At 48.5% G+C, this 22,273-nt stretch overlaps 1 protein-coding gene across 4 annotated transcripts in view; it reads right to left on the bottom strand.

The window, feature by feature from the left end:
* Positions 1 to 22,273, bottom strand: part of Mad1l1 (mitotic arrest deficient 1 like 1) — a 368,748-nt gene that overhangs the window by 288,346 nt on the left and 58,129 nt on the right. For 3 of the 4 annotated variants that reach the window (XM_008851411.3, XM_029555181.1, XM_029555182.1), the window contains one exon: positions 2,812 to 2,898. The exons of the other annotated variant lie outside the window; for it this stretch is intronic. In XM_008851411.3, coding sequence (XP_008849633.1) covers positions 2,812 to 2,898 — 87 coding nt within the window. The remainder of the gene's footprint in view (positions 1 to 2,811; positions 2,899 to 22,273) is intronic. 4 annotated transcript variants of the gene reach the window in all.

Raw genomic sequence — 22,273 nt, 5'->3', positions numbered from 1 at the left:
AAGCTGCTGACCCGCATAGCCTTGGGGATGGGTGTGGACAGATGATCAAGTGAGGTGGAACTGAGGGTCTGCTCTTCGGTGACTAGGCACCAGAGAACCACCAGGCAGCACGTTACCCTGTGGAAAGCCTATATTACCTGTGAAGTTCTCTGTGACACTGGCTGGCACATTGTCCTGACCCTCTAGCACATCCCCTCCTTCCCATTTCATCTGAATTTGTCTCACCATCTTTAAAAGGGCCATAGACCAGCTACGGAGACTGCTCAGCAGTTAACAGCACTGGTTGCTCCTGCAGAGGACCCTGCAGAGGACCTGGGTCCGGTTCCCAGCACTAACATGGCAGCTAACAACTATCTGTAACTCCAGTTCCAGGGGATCTGAAGCCCTTTTCTGACCTCCACACTGCATGTATGGGATGTACTTTATATACATGTAAACAAAACACTCGTGCACACAAAACTTAATTAATGGGGCTGTGGAAATACATCAGCTATTTGACCTTGCAGGGTCTCCTGGTCCCATGAGGAGAATGGAGATGTGTCATATAAGCCCCAGAGCCAAGGGCTGAGGCACCCATGCTGGGATAATCTACCCACCCACCAAGGTCAGTGCCTTCTAGCCTCTCCCAATCTGAGGTCTGGCTCCTTCCAAAACCCAGGAGTGAAGGGAAAGACAGAAAGGCCCCAGCAGACAGCAGGCTGGGAACATAGGGGTCACAGCTCATCTCCCAAGCATGCTGAGACTCTATGGAGAGAGGATCCAGGTCAGTACCTGTCCACCCCACACAGCAGCAGCCACCATGACCTAAGATATCTCAGTTTCCAGGTATGACGCTAGGCTGGTTTAGACCTCACAGTAACACTTGTTACTGTTCCCCAGTCTGCCCATGAGAAGCCTTGGCACTCAACACCTGCTGCCCCTCCAATTGCCCCATCCCAGCAACACAGCCATTCACAGCTGAGTCAGGCAGTGGTTAACCAGATCTATCAAAAACCTGCATCCAGGCCACAGGAGCCACACAGAGCAAAGAGTCACACACCCCACCTGAAGCCAGCCACAGACTGCGCACAGAGAAACCCAAACATAATCCATCTTACCGAGGAAAGCAGAGGCAGAACCAGAAACCATGCCCCTCCTCCTCAGATGCAGCAGCAGAGAGCAGATCACCAGGCACATCCATGGGCTGCCCATAGGCTGTCACAGCTGTGTGGGTTCTGGTGACCCCCTCCCCTGCCTGACCCTGCCTGCTCTGAGACTCTAGTCCCAAACCAACCCCCAACAAATAACCGGCTGGGTCAAACCATGCTAGCAAAGGCAAATATAGGTATATTGGGAAACATGCAGATGGAGCCCCCTTCCTCATAGCTCTTGGGCACACAGGTCTCACTGCGCCTGGTCACAGCAGCTGTTGGGCGGGAGAGAAATGCAGACAAGTTTCCTTCCCAATGGTTCATTCCGTTTCATAGTCAGAAGGAAATGAAGAGGATTGCCAGGCAAAACGTTAAAGCTTTAATTCCAAATCACTTTTCACACCCTTTCATCTGACAGTGGCCTTGAAAGCAAAAGGCAATCTTTATTATGTGAGCCTCCTCGAGTAAATGGATGTGATTATGTCTAACATAACCAGATGCTTCTAGAAGCCAATTTTCAAAGCGACATCAGCCTGCAAAATGAGAAACCCTTCCTTCTGGCTAGTAATAAATGATTAAAACACTGTCTCCACAGGACAAAGCTATGGTCAGATCATCTAGACAAACAGGCTAGCTCTGGGCTCTCCTTCCAGACCCACCCACGCAGGATCAGTTCATGCAGTGTACCTGGGGCTCTCACTATGGTCGCTGCCCACATCCCCCACCCCAGCTCTGCAGAATCCACTCCACCTTACCTCAGGTAACTCAAGCACACCGGGATGACTTGGGTTCACCATGGCAACCCCACCTTCTCTGTCACTAACTGGTCCCTCCAGGTACATGGCCCAGCTTTGGCCAGTGAAAGAGAATAGCTAGACTGGGGTCCCAGAAAATGCTGCCATATTCCAAAAACGGCCTAAGAGAGGGGCCTCTCCTTGCTGCCTCTGGACCTGAAACTAACTTGGGTAGCCACAAAGCCACAAATTCAGCTGAGTGGCCAGCAGAGAGGCAAATGGACAAGAGCCCAGGAGAGTGGAGAGAGAGACCACATATCTGATTTCTGGCTCTGGTTCTTGGCAGAGCCCTGAAACTCCTGGAGTCCCCACTGTGAGACCCTGCACAGTGAGACCCTAGTTCAAAATAAAGGAGGGAAAATGACTTGTGAAGACAAACCCAACAACTCCCTCCAGTTTTCTCTATCCCCCCTGACACACACACACACACACACACACACACACACACACACCCCACCTGCTGTCCTTAGCAAAGCTGAGCAGATACCACCAGGATGTTCTTCAAAATAAGGGTCTTTAGTGCTGGAGAGATGACTCAGTGGTTAAGAGCACTGGCTGCTCTTGCAGAGGACCCTGGTTCGGTTCTCAGCACCCACATGGCAGCTAACAACCATCTGTAACTCCATTCCAGAGAATCTAATGCCCTCTTACAGCCTCCACAGGTATTGCACACATTGGGTGCACTTATATGCATGCAGGCAAAACACTCATCCACATAAAATAAATAAATATTTTTAAAATCATAATAAAAAAGTTCTTGAAAAAGTACCCAGCCTCGGGTACTTGGAAACAGTAACGGAAAATAGATAAACACAAGAGGAGGGCAGGCACAGACACAGTCTAACTGCCCAGAACATACATGTTACTAGGGCCCCTGGGCAGCCTACCTGCTGGTGATGGCACTGTTCTTCTCCTTCAGGGTGAGCTCTCGCTGCTGCAGCTCAACCACAAACCTGGAAAGGTCTTCTGGAGTCCTGAGGAATAAAGAAGCACACTCAGTTCCAGGCATCCCCAGAAGTCATCAACAACTGCACACAGAAAGCCAAAAGCCATGCCCACCACTGGTCATTCAAAGATCAGTATGAGTGTTCTGCAACCCATGTGCAGGGCAGCAAGCTCCCACAAGTGGGTCCAAGTACAGCCCACCACTGCCTATACAACTTGGAAGACTATTTTGAAAATAACGTTGGAATTATGGAGATGCTCAGTTGGTAAGCAAGCATGAGAACGCAGGTACAATTTCCAGAATCCAGGTTGAAAAAAAAAAAGTCAGGTGTGTTGAGCTAGCAAGACGGGATCAGTGAGTAACAGATCTTGCTGCCAAGCCTAAGGATCTGAATTCAACTGCACAAGTGTGCTATGAACATGTACCTACACACATATACAGTAAATAAATAAACTAAATGTAATTAAAAATATTTTTTGAAAATTAAAAAACAGGGCTGGAGAGATGGCTCAGCGGTTAAGAACACTGACTGTTCTTGCAGAAGACCCGGGTTTGAATCCCAGCACACATATGACAGCTAACAACTGTCTGTAACTCCAGTCTCAGGGGATCCAGCAGCCTCTTCTGACCTCCGCCAGCATTGCACGACATGGGTGCACTTACCTATATGCAGGCAATACACACATACACATAAAATTTAAAAAATAAAAAAGTTAAATTAAAAAAAATTAAAAAAAAAAAAAAAGCCAAATGTGACGGCACCTGTTTGTAATCCCAGCAGTGGAGAGGTGGATATACCTGGGGCCCACTGGCCAGCTAGCCTAGCCTCACCTACTTGGTGAGAACCAGGCCAATGAGAGACCCTGTCTCAAAACCAAGGCTGGGGGCTGAAGAGATGGCTCAGTGGTTAAGAGCACTGGCTGCTCTTTCAGAGGACCTGGGTTCAGTTCTTAGCGTCCACATGGTAGCTAACAACCATCTGCAACTCCAATTCCAGAGGAATCTGATGTTTCTTCTGCCCTCTGCACACTTACATACATGTAGACAATAGTCTCAAACATATTAAAAAATAAAAATAAAGGGGCTGGGGAGATGGCCCAGTGGTTAAGAAAACTGGTTGTTCTTGCAGAAGACCCGGGTTCAAATCCCAGCACCCACATGGCAGCTAACAACTATCCGTAACTCCAGTCCCAGGGGATCGGACAGCCTCTTCTGAGCTCTGCAGGCATTGCACGGTACGGGTGCACTTACCTACATATGCAGGCAATACAGGCATCCACATAAAATAAAATAAAAATAAATAAAATTTTAAAAAATAAAATAAGTAGAATATTTTTTTTAAAACAAGGTAGAGTCGGCATGGTAGTACACGCCTTTAATCCCAGCACTCGGGAGGCAGAGGCAGGCGGATCTCTGTGAGTTCAAGGCCAGCCTGGTCTACATAGTGAGTTCCAGGACAGCTGGGGCTACAGGGAGACCCTGTCTCAAAAAGACCAAAAATAAAAAAACAAGGGAGATGGAAGCTAAGGAACAGGACTCAAGGTTGACCTTTGACCTCCATCCACATGCATGCATACAAAAATGCGTGGATACACACACACACACACACACACACACACACACACACACACACCCCTTACCGCCAGTCCACCCCTAAGAACAGAAGCACCCCATAACTGTGGCACCAGGCCTAGGAATGGCACTGAGCAAGCCCATCCAGGGCTGACACAGAGGTGAGGCTTCACAGGTCTCACCTCCTCTGCTAACTTCTTCAAGGCAGCTGTGTTAGAAGAGCAGGCCTAATCTTTACCATCTTTCCATCTTTCAAGGAGCAAACAGCCAAGGATGCTGCCTGACTGCATGAGTGGAAATGGACTCAAAGTGGGTGGGGCCATCTAGGGGCACACAGCAGGACCCAAACTCAAAATTTCATGAAGATTTAAGTGCAACCTGAGTATTCCCAGACACACAGGAAGGTGTATAATAAGGGCTTCCTCCAGTATGGCTGAGAACACGTTTGCTTTCCTCATCAGCTATCACCACACTGAGCACGGGGCACACTGCAGGCTAGTGCGAGGCAATGCCGTGTGAGCTGTCAGCAGTTCTCAAGGCCCCAACCCATGTGGGAATTCCCATGGTGTTACCCAGTAGCTGACAGAACCACAGAGGCTGTGATTCCTGCAACACCAGCAAGGCAGACACTAACTCAGTACTTGCAGGGAAGAGATGGTTGCACCAAACTGCAAAGACAGCACTGCTGGGTGCCCACGTGTTCTCACACTGCTTCTCAGGCTTCAAGTGTCAGCATCAGAGGCACTCAGAGAAAAGATGCTGACTCAAGAACAAGGCCAAGTCACTCATTCAAAAAACCTCTACACTCCTTGTGGACAGGGCGCTGGTCAGCACTGAGTGCAAGTGAGCTACTCCAACCAACAATTTGATACACTGCGGTGCACAGAGCTCTGTCCTCTACACATGCCTGAGGGAGCAGCTGAGGAGATAGTTCAGTGGCAGAGCACTTGCCCAGCATGCCCAAGACCCTAGAGTCCATCCCCACAACTAGAATCACTCCATTAAACACAGGACTTCTGGAGGTAAGGGGCCTTGAGGCTGGGTACTGTCAGAAGTGAGGTCCTCACAGGAGGATCAGGACCTTCAAACATGGAGAAACTTTCTCTCTCCTGGCCACATGAGAACACAAGATAACAACCAACAGAAGGTGGTGAGTAACCCCGTTTACCACAGATCTCCTTACCTCCTGTCAGAGCCCAAACTGGTAGGGACAGTCAAAGGGTCTATAACTTCTGTGCATTGTGTGAACTCTGTAAACTGAGAAATCATGGGACATGTATGTATAAGTATAAATAAAAACTAAGAAAATTTTGGCTGGAGAGATAGCTCAGTGTAAAAGCATTGGCTGCTCTTCCAGAGGATCCAGGTTCGGTTCCCAGCATCCACACAGCAGCTAGTAACTATCCCTAACTCTAATTCTAGGGAATCTGATGTCCTCTTCTAGCCAACACAAACATGGCATGTATGTGGTACATTTAAAGACATGTAGGCAAGGGCCTGGAGAGATGGCTCAGCAGTTAAGAACACTGGCTGTTCTTGCAGAAGACCCGGGTTCGAATCCCAGCACCCACATGGCAGCTAACAACTGTCAATACCTCCAGTTCCAGGGGATCCGACAGCCTCTTCTGTCCTCCGCAGGCACTGCATGACACAGGTGCATTTACCTACATGCAGGCAATATAGGCATACTCATAAAATAAAAATAATATTTTTTTTAAAAAAAAAAGACGTAGGCAAAATGCTCATACAAAAAAAAAAAAAAAAAAAAAACCTAAGAAAACTTAACATAGGCATGGAGGAAAACCCTCCAAATGGGCATGAAAGCGGGCCTTCCAAAGCTTTGGAGTCACAGGGAACTCATTCACAGCCGCAGCCTCGTCCCCAAAACTAGACCAAAGACCCAGGGGCGGTCAGGCGCAGAAGAGTATTTGTGCAATCTCCTGCCCTGTGTGGTTAAAGCTACTCAGAGATGCTTCCTGGGTGCTCTGGGGATTAGCAAAGTGCTTTTAACTACCAGGAGTCCTGCCAAGTGGCACTGCGGCCTAAAAATACCAGAGCCTGTCCAGCGAACATGACATTCACACTTCACAACTACAAAGTGGAAGACACTGGGGGCCTCAGAGGCCTCCAACACATGGGATGACAGGAAAGTGACAGTTCCAACCATGGCCAAGCTGTGACATCTGCTGCTGAACAAGCCTGGCTTCAGCTGCAAGGTCTTTCACGGTCTGTGCGGACTCGCGGGGAGAGGTCCTTTTGTTCCATGTGCAGCTGAATTGTGACACAAACTCAGCTGCGGGCACAGAATGGGCTCCAGCCCACTGGTTTATTTCAGAGGCGAATGCCGTTCCAGCCCCAGCCGAGACTATTTTGAGGTCTAATAGCAGGTGCCATAGCTCTCACTGAAGCCCTAAGTACCAGTTTCATAGTGTCTGAAAGACCCGATCCCGAGGACGCCGGTGTCATGAATGAATGAAGTGGCAGCAGCCATAGACCCAATTAGCAAACACCAGGCCAAAAGCTCTCTTCCAAGGTGCCATTCTTTCCAGAGAATTGGAAGCCACGGGACTGTGACCACAGCCCAAAACTGCAGGGACTGGGCTGCAGCCAGGGTCCAACTGAAAGCCAAGGGAAGGAGGGAACACAGGCCTCCCCCACTCCCACCAAGATGGGTTTATTGTTCTTGCTAAGACTGGAACAGAACACATTAGACAGCAAAAAGCAAGTTTTGGCTGAAAGGACCCTGAAAGAAGGCAAGCACTCACAGCTGCAGAGCCACAGGATCAGCCCCGACCTGATAAGGGGGCACAATTGTGCAAAAAGGGAATTGATGGGACACTGAGCCCCTGAGCAAGAGTTCGAACCTCTAGTACAGAGGCCACAGCCACTGAGGTGTCAGGAGACATGTAAGAAGCACCAGTCCATTTCAGGGTTCAGAGCCATCCTGGCCATGGGGCAGGTAACACCATTCATCCACCTTCCAAAGCCACCCACTTGCAAGTACGAAAAGGGAAAGCCACTCTCCCCAAGGACAGAGAACAAGCAGGACCAGCTGCTGCCTCTCACACACACAGGCCTGCTGCAGCAGTAAAGGACCAGCAGGCCCTTGTCACAGGCCCTCTATCCCTTTTGGAAATGAGGTCATATGGCTGGCTGGCCAGGCGAGGCACAAAAAGGCAGATGTTGCTCCAATTCACGGCCACAGCCACACTCCCTGTTGGGGGCCTACGTGTCCCTTCCCCAGGATGCTTCTCATGCGGTGGCCACATAACTCTCCTGACACTTTTAGCCTGTGTTCACTGTTACTGGGCTTGCCCCAGACTTCATACTAACACCCCTAAGCCCTAACAACAAATCCTTGTCCCTTGTGGCCCCTCCATATACTGTCCCCTTCCCATCCCCAAACACAGGCCCACACACCACATGCTCCATCCTGGCCATCTGCCATCTCCTTCACCTGGTATCAGTGTCACTGCTGGGGTACACCTCAGATTCCGTTCTGGCTCTTCACTGCAGAGGCTTCAAACAGTAACTGAATGAAAAGCCATGACACCTTTCTAGAACAATACATTTAGCTAAGTCCTGTTGAGTCTAAACTCAGACACTGGATTAAAAGTTCAATGTTGGGCTGAGAGTGTGGCTCAGTGGTAGAGCATGAGCAAGGCACTGGATTCCATGCCCAGCACTGTAGCAAAGCAAAAATAAACACAGGTTCAATGTTACAGGCTAAATTAGCATCTACCCAATGAAATCAAGAGAAAGAGAACATAGAATCTTCGTGTGTGGAAGTATGAAAGTTCTCCAAAACGCACTACTAAATAACAATACAAGACGCACACTATGCCATTTATACAAACCAAAAAATAAGCATGGCTGTGCTTGCATGTGCAGGAATTAAGTGTGTAGGGGCAAAGAAGTCAACACAGGGACGTACTAAGGGAGAAGACAAGGAATAGCCAGGAGAAGTGCTTCTACATGATCGCAAGCTTCTTAAATATTCTTAATGCTGGGAGTGGTAGCACAAGCCTTTAATCCCAGCACTCAGTAGGTAGAGGCAGGGGATCTCTGTGAGTTCAAGGCCAGCCTGGTCTACATAGTGATTTCCCGGCCAGCTGGGGCTACAGGAAGACCCTGTCTCAAAAAAGACCAAAAAAGATATATTTTTTAATGACATTTATTTATTTACTTATTTGGGGGCGGGGAGTGCATGCCACAGCACGTGTGGCAGTCAAAGGACTCTCAAAGGAGTCAGTTCTCCCCTTCTACCATGTGGGTCCCCAGAGATCCAACTCAGCCATCTATCAGACTTGGTGACAAGTGTCTTTACCCCCAAGCCATCAACTGCTCCTTCTCAAATATTTTGGGTTGTAGAAATAAAACTTATTTCAAAGTTTATTTCAAAGTTTAGCTCTATAAACTGTGTGGCATTCAGGCATTTTATATATATATATATATATACACACACACACTCTAAAAAAGGAAACAAGTTATTCCTGCAACAAATTAACATACAGAAGTCTTACCACAACCATTGATAACCAAACAATCAGATCACCCCTAAATGAAGCTCAGCTATGCAGAACACAAACAACATGCATGTATTAGTCACTTTCTGTTGCTGTGATTGAAACACTGACCCAAGCAAATTATAGAAGGAAGGGTTTATTTGAGCTTGCGGTTCCAGGGGAATTACAGTCCGTCATGGCAGGGAGGCATGGTGGCTGGAGCAGGAGCAGCAGAAGTGATGCTCGCACATCATCACGCAGGCACAGGAAGCAAGAAAACAACTGGAGATTTGGCAAGGCTTAAGAACTCTGTAAGTCCACCCCCAGTGACATGCTTCCTCCAACAAAGCCACACCTTCTAAAACCTCCCAAAACAGTGTCGTCATCTGGGGACAAAATGTCCAAATACTTGGAGCCTATGGGGGACATTTTCATTCAAACCACCACAATGTGTTATAAAAAAGGTCATCCCGTGCTTATTAGGGAAATCTGTAGTGGAGGTGAGGGGAGTGCCTTCATACTGTAAGGGAGAATCAAAAGATCTATTTATCTAAAACATAACTTAAAATAAAAATAGGAGCTGGGAGATGGTTGAGTGGGTAAAGTCCTTGCTGTACAAGCATGTGTCTGAGTTCAGATTCCCAAACCTACATAAAAAGTCAGGTGTGGCCACATACACCTGTAACCCCAGGACAGGAAGAAAGAGACAGGACAACCCCTGGTGCTCCCTGGCCAGCCAGGGATAGCCAAACAGCAAGCTCCATGTTCAGTGAGAGGCCCTGTCTCTAAAAGACTAAGACGGAGAGCAACTGAGAAAGATGCCTGATGTCAACCTCTGGGTTCCACATGCTCCTACCTGGGCGGGTCAATCTGAGCACACACTCTTGCATGTGCCCACGTGCGTGCATGCACGCATGCGCACACACACACACACACACACACACACACACACACACACGTGCACATACTCACTCATGCAATTATTCCCTAAGCTGCTCTTAGGAGCTTCATCATATATTTTTCCCACAAACCACAACCAGAAAAGGTGGCTTTGACCCTGGAAACTTACTTGATTTTATGAGTTTTGCTCTTGATTGTTTACCATTTTCCTATTCACCAGCAACTTTTCCATAGTTTTCTGTGGGCCCTTCCACAGTGGGCAGCTCCACGTAGAAACACTGCCTTCTTTGAGCGCTGGTTTGTCATGGTTTTCAGTCTCCCCTTTAGTCACAATGCACAGGTCCCTGGCATCCACAGGCACAGGAGGCAGAGCCAGCACTTCCCAAGGGTGGGACCACGTGAGCAAGAGCAAGCTGACTTGTCCTGGAGCTGAGGACAATTCACACCAACACAGGAGCTCATTTGGCACGAGTTTTGGGTAGAGACAGGGTTGAACTTCTGTGAGTTCAAGGCCAGCCTGGTCTACATAGTGATTTCCAGGACAGCTGGGGCTACAGGGAGACCCTGTCTCAAAAACACCAAAAAAACCACAAAAAACAGGAAGAGCGGTAGAACCTGGGGAGATGCCTCAGTGTATAAAGTCCCTGTCCCTCAAGCATGAAGACCCAATTCCTTCTTTGCTTTGCTTACATTTACTTATGAATGGGGGTAGCAGATATATGCCTTATATGGAGGTCAGAGAACAACTGGAAAACTCTCAGGAATCACTTTTCTCCTCCTTCCAGCATGTGAGTCTGAGGATCAAATTCAGGTCATCAGGCTTGGTGGCTACCACGTTTACCCACTTACCCATCTTACCAGCACTGAAGACCTGATTTTGATTTCCAGTAGCCATTTAAAAACATGAGCATGAAGGTACATGCCTAGAACACCAGAGTATAACACTGGAGCTCTGAAAGTGGAGACAGAAGGATCCCTAGAGCTGGTCTAGGCAAATCACTGAGCTCCAGGTTCAGTGAGAGACTATCTCAAAGGTGTAAGATGAGAAGACACCCAGTGCTTCTTACCTCCACACATGTGTGCACGTACACACACACACACACACACACACACACATATACATTCATACACATGCACACATATATATGCAACAAATCAAAGAAAGAAGGAAAAATGCTACAAATGGCGTCCTAGGAAGAGACTGGGGGCTATAGGATCTGTCAGAATCTTCCAGAACTAGCACGGGCAGCACTGGTCAACCCAGCAGTTCAGTGAGACGCATGGCCCTGATCCCAGGCATGGCACAAGACCAGAGAACAACAAGTACGGAAGAGCCAGGCATGGTGGCACGCACCTTTAATCTCAGCACTAGGGAGGCAGAGGCAGGCAGATTTCTGTGAGTTCAAGGCCAGCACAGTGAATTTCAGAGCAGTCAGGGTTACACAGTTAGATTGTGTCTCAAACCTCAAAGTAGCACACAAAAGTACAGAGGAGAGAGATGTGCACAGAGCCCATTCCTATTTCTAAACAGGAGATTCTGCAATCATCTGCAGATAGGCCACAGAACACACATCTTACATCAGGAATTTGGGGTGCACAGGCCACCAGCACTCCAACCCTGGCTCCACTCACTAACATGCCCTACCACATATCAGTTGACCTCTGCAAACCCAGCTTCCTCCTCAGAATGAAGTCATGAGAACAAAGTACTTAGCAGAAATGAGATCAACAAGCATAGGGGGCACTGGGACACTGCTATTGGACAGATCACAGGCCTTCCTCCTGGACATGCAGAATTTAAAGGCCAAGGGAAGGGTCTGCCCAACAGCATCAGTGCACTAAAATGAACACGATGGAAATAACATCTCACGATATTAGGTGAGCTGTGAGGCAAAGCGCTACAGAAACTCACGGTGTGCTAACAAATGTACACTTCCAGGCCAGCAAGATGGCTCAGAGGGTAAGGCACTTGCCACCAAGCCTGATGATGTAAGGGACCTACATGTAGAAGGAGAGAACTGACCCCTGTAACTACCTCTGACTTACACACAGGCACCATGCCATGTGTGTGCCCACGTACACACACAGCACATGCACAAAAATTAATGTAATAAAAAAAATTTAATGCACACTTGTGCCCCGGCCTTGTTCCAGAGCAGAGAGGTATGATCTGAACATCTTTAGGCACTATCCCCAAAACTGCAGATGAGGAAAAGCAAAGAGACAAAAGAACAGGGCCCGGCAGAAGACTGGGTCCTGAAACAGGTCAGGACCTGGCTGGTCTGTGAAACAACTGACACACCTTACATGACAATCCTACATTAGACACACCAGCCATAACCGGGCCTCTGTAACTTCTGCTGCTGCCAGGTCTCAGGACAGTGCCTAGCACTGTGATCCAAGCCCATACCTCCAGTCATCGTGTGGGCGCTGACAGACAGCAGGCCTGCCAGTTCCAGGAAAGACCAGAGAAAAGGAGCAAAGCTGTTCGATGACAGAACCAGGTCGAAAATCTCGCTGAGAGGAAGAGGAGTTGGTGGACTACAGGAGAGATGGAATCCCTGCAGCCAGACCTGAGTACACAGGGAAGGTAGTGCCTGTGGGAACTTCCAGACTCTGTGTCTGAGGCAATGTCCTTCCATTAAATACCTCCACAATCACAGAAGGGCAAGGTGACACACTTCTGTGATCCCAGCACCCAGCAGGCCAAGGTAGGAGGACTGCAAGTTCCAAGCCAGCATGGCCTGCACAAAGCAAGGCCCTGTTTGAAACAAATCTAAAGAAGCTCTACATGTGTGGTCCAGTCCTGGGCCCTGTGGATACCGTGCTGGCAGAATACACAGTGGCCAGAGCCACAGATAGTTACTACCTACTAGGGCTGATGGTCATGGCAACAAACCCAACGTGTAATGTATTTCTAACATGAGCATAGTGACAGTTCAGCAAAAGAAAAGGGACAGGGTGACACAAGTGAGCTGGGCACTCTGATATACTGGTCAGTAAGTCTCTAAAAGAACGACACCCAGGCTGGGAAGATGGCTCATGGGCAAAGCACTTGTTATGAAAGTCTGAAGACTTGAGCTTGGTTCTCTAGAACCTGGGCAACAGCAAGGCTCAACAGCACACGGGTCTGTAATCCGAGCACTTCTATAAAGAGACAGCAGACAAGACAAGAGTCCCTGAAGTTCATACGCGCACGCGCACACACACACACACACACACACACACACACAATTAAATTTTAAAAATTTGAGGGGCTCAAAGCCAGACCTTTAATCCCAGCACTTGGGAGGCAGAGGCAGGTGGAGCTCTGTGAATTCAAGGCCAGTTTGGTCTACACAGTGAGTTCCAAGCCAACTGCTGCTATACAGGGCAACCCTGTCTCAAAAAAAATAAATTAATTTTAGGGGCTGGAGAGCTGGCTCAACAGAGGACCTGGGTTTGATTCCCAGCACCCACATGGCAATTAACTGTCTGTAACTCCAGTTCCAGGGGATCTGACACCCTCTTCTGGCTCCTATGGGCATTGCACACATGGATACACTTACATACGTTCAGGCAGAATATTCATACACATAAAATACAAATAAAAACGTTTTTATTTAAAATTTTTAAGACTAAGTCCTACCCTAGTACTTTAGAAGCTTCAAGTGTCATCAGTTCCAGGTCAACCTAGGCTGGCACCTCAAACCAGCTATAACTACAGTTCAGGGGATCCAACACCCTCTTCTGGCCTCCATGGGGCACCGCAAATATGTGGCACATACACATACAAGTAGGCAAATACTCTTTTTTCAAAGAACACAACGGGGCACAATTGAGAACATGCCTCAGGTGGGTAGAAAGCTTGTCTGGCAGCCACTAAGCTCTAGGTTCCAGTCCCAGTGCTTCATAAACCAGGCCTGGGGGCACACAAAGAAGATTCAAGTCATTCCTGACGATGTACTGAGTTCAAAGCCAGCCTAGACTACATGAGACCTTTTCTTTAAGAAAAGAAAAACAACCACACACAAAACAAAATCAGTCGACCCTACGTAGGTCAGGGAAAATCAGGCAAGTGTTTGCCCTGATGTGTCCAGCTGGGTCCAGCCACCTGGATCCAGTGTGGCAGCCCTGGCTCAGAAACAGAGCAATGTGGAGAACAGCTCTGCTAGGTGGCAGATCCTGTGGCCATGCAGCAAAATAAAAGACTGCTGGGCAAGGCTGCTAGAGGCCAGCAGCAAGTCGGCATGCTCCCTGAAGAAATAGGGGGACCAGTGGCTACAGCCAGGCTGCATGGGCACCAGGGTTGCTTCAATCACCTTGCTGTGGACCATCATTCTGAGACATTCTGGCCAAAGACACCAGCCAATGTCCAGATCTCACTCAGCTGTCCACAGCCAGTAACACAGCTCAACTACTTCTGGAAAATGAGTTAGTTCCAGGGGTCCCCAGATACATGTAAATGAAATGAAGAAATTTCAAATTTACTGTTGCTGTCTCCAAATTCTTTCTCCGAGCCCGGGAAGGATTAAAAGGACTTCAAAGCAGCCTGGGTTCCAATTAAGCCAGTGTGAGCACCCCAGGGATGCTGGAAAAGTCCTCTGATTAACAGGAGGAGCTCTTTGAACTGCTCACACTAAAAAAAAGCTCTCAGAACCTCTCAAACAAATGCCGCTTCCATTGCTCTGGAAAAGCTGGATCTATGATGCTTTAAACATCCAGAGATGCGGCTTGAGAGCAGCCCCAAACAAACTTCAGCAAAGGGCTCAGGTGGGAGCAGGGGTGGAGATCTATGTGCAGCTGTACATGCAGGCTGCTTCAGAGGGATGCTGGTCCACGCACTCCATGAGGAAAGGAGGAAGTAGCTGGCTGAGGGGACCATGTCCCCTGTGTCTCCACTCCACACTCAATCCAAGGGAACGCAGTGATGCAGGTCTCACCCAGAAGAGACCCAGGAAGCAGGCCCACACATACCTAAACAGTGTGTTCTTCATACCTGTCCAGGGCTGATGGAGGCCAGAATGAACCTGACTGGCAGGCCCCACTCAAATCACAAACGAGCACAGCTCACCTGACTACCACGCCAGGGAGGGTCCTTATGCGTGCAGCATGGGAAACCTCCCCACACTGGACAGTGTCCAATGAAAAGAAAGCAGACGAGATAAGATATGTCCATGGAGGGTGTCTCGCTGTGGGCACCAGATGTTTGGCTAGAAGCTGGTCACACTTCAGAGGTGATCGGCTATCAACCTGCTCTACTCTTGACAGGAGCTTTCAATATTAAACAGAAGGGAGGGGAAATCTCCTATAATAAATTTAGAACTCCCTGACCAACCCACCTACCTATGAGGACTTCTCTCAGCAGAGAGACAAAAAAAACTACACTGAATTAAAATTCAGCACACCTGGCTTCTAGGGGAACAACCAAACACGCCATGCGAACAAAGGACTTGGTGGATACAGGGCTCAGAGAGCAGCATCATTAGTGAGGCACTCGCTTTGAACTCTCCCAGCAACAAGCAGGAGAAAAGATCTCAGAATTCTGGAGGAGCAACAACCACATCCACACAGACCGGCACTTCGGGCCCAGGCTGGTCTCTAGCTTGCTGTGTGGCCCTACTGCAGGCTCTTCTGAACTTCGGTTTACTCTATCCTTAAGGAAAAGAACAGACTGGCAGGTCACATGCTGATTTGTAATTGATTTGTGATTCTCTTTCCAGAAACCAAACACTGCCTCAGAATCTATTCCCTCTGGTCATGAGTGAGGTACAAGAATAGAAATCGTGTGACGACAAGAGGCGAGATCCCAGACAGAGAGCATGGCAGGGGCAATGTCCCTCCAGCAGAACTGTGCAAGGGGAGGCTGAGAGGGACAATAAGCCTGGCATAGAGAAAGGTAGATGGCAGAGGGTCTGTGCCAGGGACATGGTGAGGACCTCACAAAATGACAGTGAGCAAATGATGGCTTAGGCTGGAGGAAGACTGCTGGAGTATGCTGACATGCTCTAAGATGTGGGGTTTTCTATGTTTTTATATTTTTGTATGTGTATGTGCACATGCACATGTGTCATGGCAAGCATGTGAGTGGTGGTCAGAGGACAGCTTCAGACATCAGATCCCACCATGTGGATCCTCAAAATTGAACTCAGGTTGTCAGCCTTGGTGGCAAGCACCATTACCCACTGAGCCATCACACTGCCCTAAGGCGTATGTGTATTTTTTAATGTATTGCAGGGTAAGGGAATACATGTGTGAGGGTGCCCACAGATGCCAGAAGAGGGTATCAGATCCCCTAAAGCTGAAGTTACAGGCTACCCTGATTTATCCCACTTGGGTGATAGGAACCAAACTCTAGTCCTCTGTAAAAGCAACAAGCCCAAGATCACTTTTAAAGGACAAGTGTTAATAATTTGTCCTACTGCGTTTTCTGATACTAAGTACAGTTGAAACTTATAGCAGGAGACTCTCTTAAGGTCAGCTCCACTAAAAAAGAGGATTGGGCTCTGTGGTAGAGCACTTGGCTAGGCTAGCGTGGCTAAGGCTCTGGGTTCCACCTGTTAAGTGAGGGAGAAAAGGAAGGAGGGAGGGAGGGAGAACAACAGAAACCAGCACACGGCTTTGAGCTAGGTGTCACTGCTTCACCCAAGACCCTGTTGACGGGTGGTGTGCAGGGCAGACTGGGTGATGTAGGTGTGGAGACAATGATGACTGGGCTATCTATACAAGTGGTATCACAGCACAAGAGTGGCTGGGAAGAGCACGACCTGAGACAAGCTACAAAAGGCCCTGGGGGACTCAGCAGGAAGTCAGGTCTCCAGAGAACTCTTGTGCCTCTTCAGGAAACCAACAAATACTACCTCTGCTGGTGTATCTCAAAGAAGAGATGAAGGGCTGGGGTAGGCTGGCAGAGCACTTACCCAGCATGGACCAGACCCGGGTTCCACCCTAAGTGCCCAGGCCCCAGGTTCCACCCCAAGTACCCAGGCATGGTGGTTGTACAACTGTAATCCCAGCACTCAGGAGGCTGAAGCAGGAGAATGGCAAGTTTAAGAACAATCTAGGCTATATAGAGAGTTTAAGGTAAGCCTAAACTACAAAGCAAGACTGTCTTAAAAAAAGAAAAATAAAGCCAGGCATGGTGGCATGTGCCTTTAATCCCAGCACTCAGGAGGCAGAGGCAGGCAGATCTCTGTGAGATGAAGCCCAGCCTAGTCTACATAGCGAGTTCTAAGCCACCTAAGGCTACAGGAAGACCCTGTCTCAAAACGGGGTGGGTGGGGGGAGGATATGAGAATAAGGTGAGAGAATACCTGTGGGCACCAGCCTGGGGCAGCTGCTCACGTGTTCCACCTCCTTGCAACACCCAGTAAGGCAGACTGAGATCCTGAAGGGCTGCGGTTCCTGCACTTGCCACCATCCCAGCACTGTGGCACAAAGAGGCTAGAGCCCAATGCAGGCTCACAGGGTGTGGTCAGAGGCCAGGCAACACCCAAGTACCCCAAGAAGCAGCAGCATGACACCCCACAGGCAAATATCTCTGGCTCAAACAGCAGCACCTAGCATACTCAGTCTCTCCTTTCTGTGTAGAACCATTTGTGCCAAAGTCACACAAAGAGTCAACCTATGGGATGGACACACACACACACACACGCCCCATCTCTCACATGAGGTTCCCCACCCCAGCAGCAAGCATGCTGAGTGGCCTGAGCCCAGCAAGCTGGAGTGACAGCCACCTCTGATACAATGTCACCTCCCACTTTTCAGGACAAAGAGGAAGACTCCACTCCTGCCCCTCACTGCCATCCTTCCTGAACCTCAGGCACACAGTCCCCACAACTCTGGTCACCAGCACAGGTAAACCCAGAGTTCTCAGCCCCATGACAAGGTCACTCTGAATACTTCCACTGTCTGTGCTTTTTGGTGTCATCCCAGAGCTAATGACAGGTTTCTCATTCATTTGTCTGTGTGGTTACTACTCATTCCACACAGAGCTCTTTAAAATGTCAGAACCTCCCCTAAGGATGTTCCAAGATGAGCTGGCTATCAAATTTACCCTCAGGCCCACCTACTGCTCAAAGGAGATGGAGAATCCCCAGGGGTGCACAAACATCCCCTGGAGCTATATTTTCCATTTAAGATTTATTTACTAATTTAATGTGTAAGAATGTTTGCCTGCATGTATGTATGGGCACCACAGGAGTGCTGCACCTTCAGAGGCCCAAAGAGGGTATCTGATCCCCCTGAAACTGGAGTTGTTAGCCATCAGGTGGGTGCTGGGAACCGAACCCAGGTCCTCTGCAAGAACAGCCAGTGTTTGTTTTTTAATTTTTGTGTATTTCATAGAGAACATCTTAATCATCTTTCACCCCCTTCCCCATTAACCCCCTACCACAGCCCCCCCAATGGAATTCATAGTCTGTCATTTCTGTTAGGCTTATCATGTCAAGTTAGTGCCCCCAGTTGTCCTTCAGTGCAAGTTCATCCACTGAGGTCTAGTCAGCCTATCTAAAGTCCTTCCCTTTAAGATCAACTTTCTCATCCAGCAGAAATCAGCTTCCAATAATTTGACTAAGATTGGGGCCTGCTATCCATTTCCACAGTTCTGTGCTGGGTTTTTGTCTGCTTGAGTTTGCATGGGTCTTATGCATGCTGACACCACTGGTGTCTCAGGAGCCTATAGGAATTATTTCCATATGCAGCCAGTGTTCTTAACCTCTAAGTCAGCTCTCTAGTCCTATCCTGGCCTGGTCTGGCCTATTCCACCCCCACTCCCACCCACGCCAACCCTACCTCCTGGGTTCTTATGTCTCATTATGAAGATCCTATTCCTTGTACCCAGCCCTTCTTCCTCATCCCTTCCTCATCTTTCAGAAATGTTCTGAAAAAGAAGTAAAAGGAAACATGTATTGAGATACTGCAAATCTTAGTACTGCTCTCCCTGTTAGTCTGACTGTGGTTGGGGATAGGGTTCCATGGGTAAGAAAGTTTGCTATGCAAACACCAGGCCCTGAGTTCCAATCCTCAGCAATGTGGCAGGAGGATCCCTGGGGCTTGCTGGTCACCAGCCTAGCACCAGGTTTAGTGGCAGACCATACCACTCTCTGTTCTCTAACAGGGCAGGGAGCGATAGAGCAGGATGCCTGACATCCTCCTCTGACCTCTGCATGTGCACAGTGCACACGTACATATGCACACATGCACGCATACACAGAGCTATGGGCTTAGCATTGGGGACTATGGCATCCCCTGCTATAGTCCTAAGCCTCTTCAGAGACTGAGGCCTTAGGAGGAGGGTGAGTTTAAGGCCTGCTTGAGAGCTAAGCAAGACCTGACCTAAATTTTTTTTTTTTTTTTTTTACCTGACCAAAAAAAAAAAAAAAAAAAAAAAAAACTGGAGGTGGGAAATTCTCCTGTATAGAACCTGTCCTGCCAACATACCAGCCACACAGTCCTCATCAGATCAAGCCTGCTGACAGTGTGGAAAGGATCACAGATGCTCACCTGCAATTGCAGTCACTCCATCCTGCCACCCTCCCAGCAGTATGTAACTCTGCACTAGTTGCCGGTGGCCCCATGGTCTCAGGAGGTGCTAGCAGAGTGTACAGAGGGTGGAAGGCTGACTGGAGGGGCTCCATCTATGCAGCCATGAAGAAGTCCTCATCCATGCTGGGGTAAGATTTGCCAGTGATGTGGCTGCTTTGGAGTCATCCGAGCTCTGTAAGTGACCCCTCAACCAGGCTCTGTAAACAAGCCCAAACCACATTGGTCTGACACGTTGGACTTGGGTGGAATCGTACTTTAGTCGGCACCCCAGCCGAGGATGGGGTAGATACTGATTTACACCTCACCAGGGAGAGTTCAGGAAAACCTTCAATCTTCAAAGGACTCAACTGCTGTGGCTAAGCCACGAGTCATAGCACAGTGCTGTGAGGACAGAACTCAGCGTGGACTCTTACCTATTGGATAGGGGTTCAGGGCCCCCTTAGCCTCCAAAGTCCTCCAGCTGGGAGGAAAACCCTTGTTATACCACAGTAAGAACGTCCTTCTGCCCAAGCCTTCACTGTACTTTTTATTACAGCCCACAAGGCCCGATCCTCCAATTTTTGACTGCTTTTCTCATTTGGTCTTTCTGTGCCTACTGGGACATTTCCCCATTTTTCCTGAACCTTCCACTGATTTTCCCCATATCTGTTCAGTGTTAATTTCCCCGAGCTCATCTGGTTCACTGAAAGCTCTTCTTTCATGGAATTCTTTTCTTCTTTCAATACCTTTTCTTGTTAAAACATCCGCTATGATTTCTCTGAGGACACAGAGCAGAGGCTGTTTCCCCTGAAGTCATCCTCTTGCATAATCTCCATCTCCACTAAGCTCTTTTATCTTAGCAGCAGCTTCTTTGGTGGTCTGTCCTTGGTCTAGTTACATTTCTGTTGCTATGATAACACACCCTGACAGAAAGCATCTTAGGGAAGCAAGAGTTTATCAATTCCAGGGTATACTTGTCACGACAGGGAAGTCAAGGCAGGAACTTAAAAAAATCACATCCACAGTCAAGAGCAGAGAGAACAAACATGTGGCACCTTGCTTGCTGGCTTTCTGCCTCTCACTGTTCCAAACCCCCTACCTAGGGAATGGTGTTGCCCATAGTGGGCTGGGTCTTTCTACATCAATTAACAGTCAAGACAATCTTCCACAGACAACCACCAGCCCACCAGCCAACTTGATCTAGATAATCCCTCACTCAGACTTTCTTCCCAGGTGATTCTAGGTTGTGTCAAGTTGACAGTTACATAAATAAGCACACTTGGATATATTGTGAATCTGCAGGCATAGCTAGAGCTAGCCAGTCACAGTCCTCATCAGAAGAAGCAAGAAGGGCATCGAGTTTAAGCACCATGGTAGCCTCCCTCTCTACTGGCCAGGGTGCCCAAAGGAAGTCCTTTCATCTCTTGCTCAGTAATGACAGTCTGCTAGCCCCATGCAGAGCCAAACAAAAGGGAAGCTAGTGACCTCAGCACCAGTCATGCATGAGTACCACCCCATCTGCTATGGCATCAGCTGCAGGGGCTGGAGGTTTCACCAGTACCTGCCCTTGGCTGGGCTAAAGGGGTGGTAACCCTGCCCACTGCACTGAGGGCCCCAAGGCTCTGCAACTCTTCCAAGTTCACCAAGTCTGTCACAAATCACTCTTACTTGCTTTGTTCATGACCAATCTGGAGATATGGGACCACAGCTCCTAAGCGGAGCAGAAAGTCATGCAGCATAAATCAAGCTGGCTCTCGGCTTTCGTCTCTCCAATCAGCATTCAGTTCTCTCCAGTCAGCGAAGCTGGGCACCAACTCTTCTCTACAGTAGCTTCCAACTCCAGGCAGCAGTGCTATGCTGCATTCCCTTTCCCCTAGTCACTTGAGCGATCCCTTTTAACACAAACTCTCATCAGTGTGTATTAGGTTTCAGAAAGACAAAAAGACATCACAGTACATATGTACCGTTTATATACACACGTACATCATCGCCCGCAACTTTTACCTGGCAAGTTTCACTTCCCAGCTTTATCATTCTCCACACCCACAAATGGCTCTAGAAAAAACTCTGGTAAACCGATCTTACGTTTTACCAAAAAGCCTTGTTCAATGATTGCTCAAGGGATGACCCTCATGAAACCAGCCTAGGAATTCCACCCAACAGAGCTAGATCATATCCTTCCTCCAATGCCCTGGTGGCCTTGGTCCCCCAGGCCTGGCCTCAGCCCACAATCACCTGGAAAGCTTGCAAATTAAACCACAAGGGGGCTGGAAAGGTGACTCAGTATATAAAGTGCTTGCCTTATGCAAACATGTGGACCCAAGTTCCATCCCCCAGAACCCACATGAAAACCTATGCATGGCAGCACATGTCAGTGTACACAAATGGGCTGTTATATACTAGCTGCAAATACCAGAGAGTGACTGTTTTTAAACCTGTATTCAGGGCCTGAGAGTGCCTGGATCTGACCTTCACGTGGTGATGAGCTTCCCCAATTTGTGCTGTGCCCATCCCCCTACAATGGGACCACATGCCCTCCCACTGCTCCAGGACTAGGCTTCATTGCCCCTACAGTAGAGACCCAGACTTTTGCAGACTGCCTGAGACTAGAGAGCTTCCCAAATTGTGCTATGACTGCTCATGAGTAGGGGCCCAGACCTTAGGAGGAAGCTTGAGAGTACCTGACTCGCACCTGACTTGGGTCTCTGCAAGGAGCTCCTGAAAACCTAGACTGAAGCCATCTGGTCCCTCCAATACAAAATCAAAAGAGAGAACCTGAAGCCTAGACGAACCAGCTTTACATACCTAATAAGAAAACAACCAAGGCACACCAATAATACAAAAAGCAGACTTCAGCTCAACAAAGGAAGGCTTGAGTTTCATACCAGAATCAGAAACAGCAAAAGAAATTGACATGTCAAA

Source organism: Nannospalax galili, unplaced genomic scaffold (genome assembly GCF_000622305.1).
Source record: "Nannospalax galili isolate Female #2095 unplaced genomic scaffold, S.galili_v1.0 scaffold664, whole genome shotgun sequence".
NCBI classification, from domain to species: Eukaryota; Metazoa; Chordata; class Mammalia; order Rodentia; family Spalacidae; genus Nannospalax; species Nannospalax galili.
This window is presented reverse-complemented; position numbering and strand designations above follow the sequence as displayed.